The following is a 12,247-nucleotide window of genomic DNA, read 5'->3' as shown; positions in this document are numbered from 1 at the left end:
TGCGACGTGCGTCGTACGACGCTAGTGTGAAAGTAGCCTAAGATGTAAAGCATTTACTTTTAAACCGGTTTAACATGAAAAATTTGGTGAAAAGATCTCTTTAGAATTCTGAAAGCTCTTGTGACAATTTGTTAAAATTTTCTAACTAAAGGCACATTCAGACCTCCTTACAAATCGGTCTGAGATTAGTTTTGAAGAGAGACCCACAGCCAGACGCCCTAATACTGATACAGCTCACTTTCTTCTTTGTAAGCACAATGGGAATGAGTTTTCAAGAAATCACATTTACTTTGCTGAGACAATTAAAGGCAGCAGTAAAAAAAAGTAGTATTTACTCTGAATTGGAAAAGGCTGGAGATCATTATACCAGGAAGGGGCCCAGAGTGGGGGACATTATCAGAGGAAGAGGCTCAGAACAAGGGATATTATAACAGGAAGGGGCTTCGGATGGTGGACATTATATCAGGAAGGGGCCTAGGATGAAAGACATTTTACAGGATGAGGGATTATAACAGCAAATAGCCATGCTGGAAGACATTATAACATGAGGGGTGAATACGCATGTCATTATAGGATCTAGAATTCTACAAGGGCCCAACATGTAGGTGGGTGCCCAGATCCAAATTTTGCACCGGGGTCCATCGAACTCTAGTTTCGCCACTGTATCTAAGTATTTATTTCTGTCCTATTTAGCCTATTGCATTGCGCTGATTGTAATGAGATTGTGATTCTTTATTTGGCTCGGAGGCATCTTTACACCAATATGACACATCTTGCTTATTTCCCAGAAGTGACATGGAATGAAGTAAATCAATATTTTTTTCCATTTCACAAACACTAAATATAGAGTTTCTTATCATTGTGTGTTATAGTAATAATGAAATTTAATAGTTTCTGTATTGTTTACCAAAGTATTTAGACTGATTGTTTTTAGGTAGTGTTTATTTTATTTTTATTTGAAGTTTATTTTATACTTAAAAAAAAAAAAAGATTATAAAATATTTACTACACACTAGCCCATATTTCAAATCTGCATATGTGCCTCTACTAAAGACACTTTGAAGGTTAATCTGCACATGTCCTGCCTCTGGCACCATTTCACTGAAGACCACCAGGAAGTTATTCTGTGCAAGAGCCACTGCAAAGATAGGGCCACCGCAAACTTTAACGCAGAAGGCAGCTACAGGCACCAGAGACACCGGACGGGCTGGGGCAAGAGCCAGAGACCCCACACACAGTCCTGCCCCTATGCACCGAAAACTTATTACACCCAAACTACAAATGCTGATTAAAGTTCTTCCATCACGTGGATTTCTTTACTAAAGGAAGAGTTAGGCGGGCAGATGAGGAAAGCAATATAATGATCAGACTGTCCGTCGGCTCTCCGACCCGAGCGTGACAGCATGTATTTCTATGATGGTGTAAGAAGAAGAACTGGACTGGGGGTACCTCTCTTGCGCCAGGTCCAGAACTGTCGGTGCCATCTCCTCTGTTGTCCGGGGGAAAGATAAGTGGACCAGACCAACCTTTGCACTGGTCTGCAGGAGGCATGGCTAAGCAAAAAGGGAGAGAATGCATGCGGAGGCGGTCAGACTTGGTGAGAACGAAATGCGCGCAGCATGGAGAAGAGTTTGCCCTGTCCCTCGAGCACAGCAGCAGTGTAGGCCCAAGCAGCGGCGTTCCTGCTGTGACCAGAGACATGGTGAGTGCCCGTTGGCTCCTGCAAAGCAAGGTGCCAAACGCTCCAGGCCCATGAGTACCATGCGCATACCGCTTAAGAAAGACTGGGGGTGCTACCGTGAACTGTACCCCTACCCCCCCAGTTCATGTCTGTCGAGCCACGTTAGCCTCTGGCATCGCTGTGAGCTGTGCTATGCTCCCTTTGCTGGATCCCAGACCAAAGATCCCCCAAAAGACACCGGAGACTAATTGTCGATGCCAGGACTCCGCTCATCGACGTCACCAGGACTACACCGGACACACTACACGCTAGCCATTGTTCGCGCCATTCCCTATCCTGTGGACATTGCATGCTGGATGTCGTCAGGACCGGATAAGTCACACCTTGAGCACTGTTGTTATTGTAGTGTCTTGCATTTTCCACAAACTGCATATCCTTTATCTCCTAATACCCCTGTTCCCCCACCTTCCTCCCTGCGTGGAGTATATACCTGTTAGTAGTAAATACGTTAACTCTTGCTCTGCCTCCTGTTCGTTACTCAGACAGCCGCACACCGAGCAGGACGCGGATGCGCCGCTCCATCACCCTGGACACCACACCTTCAGCAGTTTTGGTTACCCTAAGACTAAGGGTCCTACATCCTCTACTTTGGCATCTCCTGCCAAGTAACCCCATGACTAAGACCCAGGAGGGTCGAAACGTTGGGTTGTTATATCATAATTTATCTCTACACTGCTTGTGGGTTATTTTTTCTCTCTGAAACTACTTTTGGAATAATTGGAATAAAAGTGTAAATACACGTCTGCAAACCAGCATCTAAGAGTGTGCGGTGAATTTCTACTACTCAACTCTGGGGCCATCTAGGTCCGTTACACCAGCACCTCGTAATTTAGACCTGAGTGCACACCATTTTTTCCTCTATTATGGGTCAGGAGAGCCGACAGCCAGTCCGAGAACTGGGTTGCGATCCTCATCCGAGTTATACTGCCGTCTGACTCTTCCCTAAAGGTATCTATTTAATATTTTTGTATTTGTAACAGTGCCAATATGACCGTGCCTTTACTTTAACCTGTATAGAATAGAATGTAAGTCCGCAAGGACAGGGTCCTCTCCCCTTTGTACCAGTCTGTCACTGTAAACCAGGGGTCCCCAACTCCAGGCCTCGAGGGCCGCCAACAGTGCAGGTTTTCTGGATTTCTTTAGTATTGCATCAGTGGTAATGTGATCATCTGCACAGGTGATGATTCCAACCCCTGTGCAATACTAAGGAAATCCTGAAAACCTGCACTGTTGGCGGCCCTCTAGGCCTGGAGTTGGGGACCACTGCTGTAAACGATATCTATAACTCTGTACGTAACCCCTTTCTCATGTACAGCACCATGGAATTAATGGTGCTATATGGTATATATATTCTATATATATATGGTGCTATATAAATAATAATAATAATAACATGTAAAATAGTGCTGACAGGTTCTCTTTAATAATACAGATATTAGCGCACATTCCAAACACTCATTGAAAGTTCACCTGTGGATGCGTGATCATGTTATTGGCGGAATAACCCCTTTTAGGCAGATATTCTGTTTTGGAAATAAACTGTACTTGGGATCAGATACAATAATAGAGATCAGATTATAAAGAAACTATGTAAATAAGACAATGAAATATATAAAAGGCATAAATACAGTGGGGCAAAAAAGTATTTAGTCAGTCAGCAATAGTGCAAGTTCCACCACTTAAAAAGATGAGATGCGTCTGTAATTTACATCATAGGTAGACCTCAACTATGGGAGACAAACTGAGAAAAAAAAATCCAGAAAATCACATTGTCTGTTTTTTTATCATTTTTTTTGCATATTATGGTGGAAAATAAGTATTTGGTCAGAAACAAACAATCAAGATTTCTGGCTCTCACAGACCTGTAACTTCTTCTTTAAGAGTCTCCTCTTTCCTCCACTCATTACCTGCAGTAATGGCACCTGTTTAAACTTGTTATCAGCATTAAAAGACACCTGTGCACACCCTCAAACAGTCTGACTCCAAACTCCACTATGGTGAAGACCAAAGAGCTGTCAAAGGACACCAGAAACAAAATTGTAGCCCTGCACCAGGCTGGGAAGACTGAATCTGCAATAGCCAACCAGCTTGGAGTGAAGAAATCAACAGTGGGAGCAATAATTAGAAAATGGAAGACATACAAGACCACTGATAATCTCCCTCGATCTGGGGCTCCACACAAAATCCCACCCCGTGGGGTCAGAATGATCACAAGAACGGTGAGCAAAAATCCCAGAACCACGTGGGGGGACCTAGTGAATGAACTGCAGAGAGCTGGGACCAATGTAACAAGGCCTACCATAAGTAACACACTACGCCACCATGGACTCAGATCCTGCAGTGCCAGACGTGTCCCACTGCTTAAGCCAGTACATGTCCGGGCCCGTCTGAAGTTTGCTAGAGAGCATTTGGATGGTCCAGAGGAGTTTTGGGAGAATGTCCTATGGTCTGATGAAACCAAACTGGAACTGTTTGGTAGAAACACAACTTGTTGTGTTTGGAGGAAAAAGAATACTGAGTTGCATCCATCAAACACCATATCTACTGTAAAGCATGGTGGTGGAAACATCATGCTTTGGGGCTGTTTCTCTGCAAAGGGGCCAGGATGACTGATCCGGGTACATGAAAGAATGAATGGGGCCATGTATCGTGAGATTTTGAGTGCAAACCTCCTTCCATCAGCAAGGGCATTGAAGATGAAACGTGGCTGGGTCTTTCAACATGACAATGATCCAAAGCACACCGCCAGGGCAACGAAGGAGTGGCTTCGTAAGAAGCATTTCAAGGTCCTGGAGTGGCCTAGCCAGTCTCCAGATCTCAACCCTATAGAAAACCTTTGGAGGGAGTTGAAAGTCCGTGTTGCCAAGCGAAAAGCCAAAAACATCACTGCTCTAGAGGAGATCTGCATGGAGGAATGGGCCAACATACCAACAACAGTGTGTGGCAACCTTGTGAAGACTTACAGAAAACGTTTGACCTCTGTCATTGCCAACAAAGGATATATTACAAAGTATTGAGATTAAATTTTGTTTCTGACCAAATACTTATTTTCCACCATAATATGCATATAAAATGTTAAAAAAACAGACAATGTGATTTTCTGGATTTTTTTTTCTCAGTTTGTCTCCCATAGTTGAGGTCTACCTATGATGTAAATTACAGACGCCTCTCATCTTTTTAAGTGGTGGAACTTGCACTATTGCTGACTGACTAAATACTTTTTTGCCCCACTGTATATTGTCTGAGAAAAAAAAAAAGTGGAATACCTGTATAGCTTCAACGTCACAGTTCCATAGACAATTGCAAATCCCAAAAGTCGAACCCATCGAAGTAGGATGCAGCGAAAGGTGCTTGGATCAAAATATAAGATAATAACCTGTTAGAGAAGAGAGAATTGACAGAAGTTAATTTATTTTATTTTTATTGTCCTTTGCACGTTTCACAATTTTTCCAGAAGTTATAAATAAATTATAAGAAGTATATAGAGGGGCTTAATTATAATGTCTGCAGGGGTTGCACTCTTGAAGGCCCATTGGAGAGTTTGCATTGGGGCCCACACTACTGGAAATGTGCACGTTGTAGGTAAAAATACCTTGAGTTTATTACATCCAAACAAACACAAAGCAAATGGATTTAGAATAGCTTCTCAGCCCACTGCATAAACCAAGGGCGATTTACAAACTAATGAGGTGAAAAACATTTCAAAGAGCTGGGTCAGCCATCTATCACCACATCACGAGGAGCTAATGGTCCAGTCTCTCTCCCTGGACCATTAAATGCACCAGGTTTATTTCTCACTATGTTCAATGTCTATTTTTCTCTAATATTATAGATAAGAAAAAAAGAAATTGTGTACTTGTAAAGATAAGTTTATAATATCCAGCTGTGTTCTGCTTGCCTTAAACTCAAAATTTTCAATACTTTTACCCATACAAATGGAGGAAAAACTATTTAAAAAAAAAAGAATTGGTAGATAAAGTTATGTTTCACAGCAAATATAGAATCATACGATACAGAGTACCAGATTTGTTTTCCTTTTTTTATCTTGTAATTTTTTACTCACTGGCGAATTTTGCGCCAAATACAGAAAATTGGCACACAGGTGTTTGATGTAGAGTATTATTTTATAACTGTTTTTGCGCCTTTTTAGAGAAAAAAAAGTTTTACAATCTTTTCAAAAAGAATTAAAATGTTTCACGTTATTCAAGAATTGCACAAAACATCAAAAAAAACAACAACAACAAAAAAGAAACAAAGGTATTGGAGAACAATTGTAAAAACAATTATTGCAACATTTTGAAAAGTCACAAATGATAAATTAGGCTAAAACATCTGGATAACCAAAGCCAAGCCAATAAGTTGAAAAAAAACAGCAGACAAAGCCAAGTAAAGCTAACTTAAAAGAGGAGCAAATTAAATAATACATAAGGGACAAATAAAACAGTTATTGTTAGGCCGATGTCACACTTGCAAGTTCAATGCAAGAAACTCGCACGAGTCTCTCGCATCAAGTCCCGGCACTGCCGCCTGCAGTCATCATATTATATAGCGCTGTGTAGTTACAATTACTCATTTTTCCTTTCTACTCAGTTAATTCTTCTGTTTCCCCTTAAGTCTATGTCATCATGTGATTAAAATCTGACTAGCTGAATCCTTCTAAGCTCTATGAAGAAACAGGAGGTCAATTTTGCCTGCGTGAGTCACCACTGCAAAAGTCCATGGGAGAAGGATGGAGCGGAGCAGCTGGGTCAGGAGCTGAAGAGGCAAAAGAGACTCATGCAGGCAAAAGAGACTTCCTGTTTCTACAGCGAACAGAGAAAGGAGAAGAATTTACTAGGTAGAAAGACAAAATGAGCAATTGTAAGCACACGGTGCTATATAATATGACTGCAATATATTAAGAGGATAAAAACTAATGGTAGTGCTTCTTTAAAGAGTAATGAAGCTTCGAAAACATTTTTTATATTTTGTTGACTGGTAAGTTCCCTGCAGATCGATGGGGTCCAGATTGAGTAACTTTTTAAAATGATTCTATAGTACTTAATTTTCTGTGAATCAGAGAATTTATTTTACGGCAACAAATATTCAGTTTGCCCTTCAGTTCAGCTTTTTAGTATGTAATTGCACTGGCTAAGGAGAGTATCCTGTTGGCACCTCTGGCACTTACCACCTAAGCTATGGCTCATCTCACAAAACATTGTAAGGAAGGAACAGATATCAATATTGTTATCTCAGAAAACCTTGTAAAACCTGAGGACAAATAGTACCTCAGTAGACAATACTGTAAAATTCAGGTCATGGAAAGTAGTCATTAAAGCCATAAAACTGTGGGCCAAATTGGGTCCTGCATCATCATCATCCTATTATCTGCAATATATGCTCAGCTTCCTATTATAGAAATTTTATGATACTTTCCATTTCAAAAATGGCCTTCTTAATAACAAAAAAGGTGATATTCTTCATGGAGCACTGCCAGAAGGCAGAATATTATCTCACAGGACTGATTAAATGAGAGGTCACACAAATGGGTTCTAAGCAAGGATAAGATGAGACAGATAATTGCCGGACGAAATAAATAACCTGCCTGGGTCCCAGGATAATGCTATGTTTGTGACTGACCTTTCTATTCACTTGTAGCCAATAGAAAATAACACAGAAAGTGATATTTATCATAGGTGATCGATCCAATGACAGAGGATATATAGCAATGATTTAAGACCATTTAAAAAAAAAATACCCCCATACAAAGTTTTTACTAGGTATAGGAAACAGTCGGCAAACTAAAAATAATTTGAAACATAGAAATAGTTTTTATTAATTCATAAAAAGCAAAGTGAATGAACCAAAAAGATATCTACCGTAAATCAAACCAATATTTGGTGTGACCAGTGACAACCCTTTGCCTTCAATACTGCATCAAAGCATTTTTTTAAGGAACTCGGCAGGGTGCTTGTTTCAGGCATCTTGAAGAAATAACCACAGGTCTTCTGTGGATGTAGTCTTGTGCAAGTCCTTCTGTCTCTTCATGTAATCCCAAAAAGTCTCAATGATGTTGAGATCTTGGCTACCAGGACTCTCAGATGGTCTTTCTGCTGAATATAGTTATTAATGACATTGGCTTTGTGTTTGGTTTTGTTGCCGAATTAGTCAATTTAACACCTCCTGATAACATTGCATGGTGGAAAATTTTCTGCCTGTATTTCTCAGCATGAAGGATACCAGTAATCCTGACCAGATCCTCAACTCCATTTGCTGAAATACAACTTCAAAACTTACAAGGACCCTCCATCATGCTTCACTTTGAGTGAAGATACTTATTATTGAACCACCCTCCAGCCCTCATGCAAACAAATGACAGTACCTTGTCTTACAGTCAAATATTTCAAATTCTGACCCATTAATCCAGAACAGAGAACACCTGCTGTCAATTTTCTGCACCCGAGATTCTATATTTTTGTTCATAGTTGAGTCACTTGGCCTTGTTTCAATGTCGAAAGTATGACTTTTTGGGCACAATTCGTACATGGAGACTGCTTCTACTGCTACTTCTACAAACAGTAGATGGTGTAGCTGGGTTCCGCTGATTTCTGCTCGTTCTGAGCTGATGGCACTGCTGGACATCTTCCAGTTTCAAAGGGAAATATGATGTGTCTGCTGCACTAAATTTCCTTGGCCTATCATAGTGTCTACAGTAATCAACATTGCTCATTTCTTGGTGTATCTTGTACAGAACAGAAACTGAACATCTTGAAACTGTAGTCTGCTTTGAAATCTGTGCCTGGGAGAGACCTTCCTGATGCAGTATAACTACCTTATATCTAGTTTCTGTGCTCAGTCTTTTTCCCCATAGTTTGTAAGCTTGCGAGCAGGGCCCTCACTCCTCCTGGTATCTGTTTTGAACTGTATTTCTGTTATGCTGTAATGTCTATTGTCTGTACAAGTCCCCTCTATAATTTGTAAAGCGCTGCGGAATATGTTGGCGCTATATAAATAAAATTATTATTATTATTATTATTATTTTGTATGACACGTGACATAAAAGAAGAACAAAGAGTCCTGGAAGTAATAATAGGGCCTCCAAAAAGTTTTGATCATCATTGAATCTTTCTGGGATTACACAAAGAGACAGACGGATTGGTGCAAGACTACACAAGATCTGTGCTTGTTTTTCAAAGATTTTTGAAACAATCTCCTTTCTAACTTTCTTCAAAATCTGTGTGAAAGTTTACTTAGATGAATTGATGCTGTTTGAAGGTCCAGGGTGGTCACCAAATATTTATTTGATTTTGATTTCTTTTTTGTCCATTCACTTTGAATTTTGTTAATTGATAAAAAAAAGTAAACTATTAAAGCTTTCTAGCATATTTGCGTCAGCTTGGCAAATTCTAAGAGGGGCATCTGTCACTGGCCGGGACGGAGCCCCCGGGACGGCGCCCCCATTATCTAGAAATCATTTTGTTTTTGCCCTACTCTGGAAAATATTCGGTAAATAAGCCACATCTTCCGGAATATTGAACTGTGTTTAATCTGCTTATCACAAGGACCTTTTTATGTGGACCACTATCTTTATGGTGTGATTTCATCACGCAAAGGTAATTGAATATTTAGTGTTTATACTCCATTCATGTCCTCATAACTTTTTAATGCTTCTGGTCAAAGTTTATAGACTCATCTTTATTGTTTGTTTATTATGTTAGATATTTATACACTCCGGTTTTTTGGCGCAAATGTAAATCTTTTTATATACTATTTGCCACACCTGCCTAAAACTTTACACCATACTGTATATAATTTAGTCCATCATGTGTAGACACAGTGTAGACAGCTGACAGATTGTATTAATGTTCAGAATAAATGGTTTTGGACATATTTGCTTTCTTGTAGTTTTACTTTAGATATTTATAACACATCTTCTCCTCTCTGGATATTAACTAGACAAGTTTCTGAAACGCTTATTCTGCACATCCACTGATCATGTCAATGCTAGAACTAACATTTAGGCTATATTCACACTTAGCGGTTTTTACCGCGGAACCGCCGCGATTTTGATGCTGCGGGTCCGCAGCAGTTTCCATAGCGTTTACAGTAACATGTAAACCCTATGGAAACCGCAAACCGCTGTGCACATGCTGCGGGAAAAACGGCGCGGGAACGCAGCGGTTTACAACCCGCAGCATGTCACTTCTTTGTGCAGAATCGCTGCGATTCTGCACCCATAGGAATACATTGAACCGCTTACTTCCCGCATGGGGCTGTGCCCACGTTGCGGGAAGTAAGCGGATAATGTGCGGGTGGTACCCGGGGTGGAGGAGAGGAGACTCTCCTCCAGGCCCTGGGAACCATATTTGGGGTTAAAAAATAAAAAATCTGGTTATACTCACCCTCTGATGTCCGGAGCTCCTGGGCGCTGCACGCGGCCGTCCGGTCAGAGTTGCTGTGCGACCAGGACCTGTGGTGACGTCGCGGTCACATGACCGTGACGTCACGAAGGGTCCTTCTCCCACAGCATCTTAGGAACCGGACCGCCGGGTGCAGCGCCCAGGAGATCCGGACATCAGAGGGTGAGTATAACCAATTTTTATTATTTTTAACATTACTATTGATGCTGCATATTGCTGCATATGCAGCATCAATAGTATAGGCGGAAACCCGCAGCGGAAAACGCGGAACAAACCGCGATAAATCTGCAGGGAGAACCGCAGTTGTTTTGCCCTGCAGATTTATCAAATCCGCTGCGGGAGAACCCGCAGGGACCCGACGCAAGGTGTGAACATAGCCTAAGTGTAGATTTAAAGGGAACCTGTCACCCTCAAAATCGCGGGTGAGGTAAGCCCACCGGCATCAGGGGCTTACTGTATCTACAGCATTTTGTAATGCTGTAGATAAGCCCCCGATGTATCCTAAAAGATGAGAAAAAGACATTAGATTATACTCACCCAGGGGCGGTCCTGCTGTTGGTCCGGGTCCGGCGCCTCCCATCTTCTTACGATGACGTCCTCTTCTGGCCTTCACGCTGCAGCTCCAGCGCAGGCGTACTTTGCAGTGCGCAGGTGCTGGACCTCTCTGACCTTTCCCTGCGCCTGTGCACTGCAGTACTTTGCTCTGCCCTCAACAGCGTGAAGATCAGAAGAGGACATCATCTCATGAAGATGGGAGGCGCCGGACCCGGACCAACAGCGGGACCGCCCCTGGGTAAGTATAATCTAACATCTTTTTCTCATCTTTTAGGATACATCGGGGGCTTATCTACAGCATTACAGAATGCTGTAGATAAGCCACTGATGCCAGTGGGCTTACCTCACCCGCGATTTTGGTGGTGACAGGTTCCCTTTAAATGCTTTTCTGAGATTTTACAGTGATGGCCTATAATTAACTGGGTCTTGTACTTTCACACATCCACATAAGTTGCTAGATAATGTTATAAGAAAATAAATCACTTTATTTAAAGAATATCTTGTTTTACCCCACATCATTACAAATTACCAGCCATAGGATGTCATCCTTATGTGTAACTTTCTGTCCACTGCCTGTTCTATAGTGTAATCCATGTCAGCAGAGATACAGAAATACGTTATAGAAAGTGGTGGCTGTGTTGTCCTTCTCTGTTTCCTTCTCCAGGTGTAAAGTCTTTCATCGTCTATTGGCTGAAAAAGACTACCTTCCGATATAATGGGATTCCCTGTATTGCTTCCATGGAAAGGCTGCTGGCCGGTGGAGTGAATCAGAGGCAAAAGAAGCCTATCTAGCTAGGTAACAGGAGTGACAAGATAACGGAGAGACACATAAATTAAAAACCGTAGTCAGCGGAATAGCCAGGATCAGATGCTAGGTAATCTGTCAGAGCCAAGTTACACCGCGGTTCGGCAAAGAGGGATATTGGAATCACACCAGGTCAAGATAAAATCTATCTCAGCAATCCACAACAAAGAATACCAGAGTCGAGGGAAGTTCTAGGCACAATGTCTGTCAACTTAAAGCATGAAGTCATGAGTTTAGGGTGTGATACCTCTATATAGATCACAGTAGGGAAATTATTACACCTGCTGGGCTGCTAGAGAATTAAGACACCCATTGGTCTGGTTGAGCGAAACTGTAGGTCTCAGCCAGACTAATCTCCGGCTCAACAGCGACAGCACTACTGGCTACCACAATTCCCTTAGTACCAGCACCACAAGTAGGGCGAATATGGTGTAGACTGGTGACTAAAAGAGATGCAACTTGAGAAATGTGACACTCTGCCTGTGAAACTTCATTCAGATATAACAGAGACACACTTTTTTAGTTAAGAGCCGGCAAGTCATTGGGCAATGGAAGAAGTCATATTTGCTGGAAAAAGAGGGAAAGGAAGTTCCAGTGCCTAGGGTGCTGTCAGAACATTGACAAAGAGGAACGAAGCATTGAGAAAAAAAAGGAAAATTACAGAGCATGAGAATCAGGACACGTTAGACTTTCATGTGCACCAAAAGGTTTGAACTCGTTGTGGGGGATGATCATGTTTTTCTACAG

The 12,247-nt window shown here is 41.6% G+C and overlaps 1 protein-coding gene across 2 annotated transcripts in view; it reads right to left on the bottom strand.

Annotated features, from left to right (window-relative positions):
• The window catches only part of GPR158 (G protein-coupled receptor 158), a 332,397-nt gene that overhangs the window by 27,390 nt on the left and 292,760 nt on the right, over positions 1-12,247 (bottom strand). For both annotated transcript variants that reach the window (XM_069729592.1, XM_069729591.1), the window contains exon 6: positions 5,008-5,117. In XM_069729592.1, coding sequence (XP_069585693.1) covers positions 5,008-5,117 — 110 coding nt within the window. The remainder of the gene's footprint in view (positions 1-5,007; positions 5,118-12,247) is intronic.

Source organism: Ranitomeya imitator, chromosome 6, assembly GCF_032444005.1.
Source record: "Ranitomeya imitator isolate aRanImi1 chromosome 6, aRanImi1.pri, whole genome shotgun sequence".
NCBI classification, from domain to species: Eukaryota; Metazoa; Chordata; class Amphibia; order Anura; family Dendrobatidae; genus Ranitomeya; species Ranitomeya imitator.
Note: the sequence above shows the minus strand (reverse complement) of the source record. Positions and strands in the feature narration are given on the sequence as shown.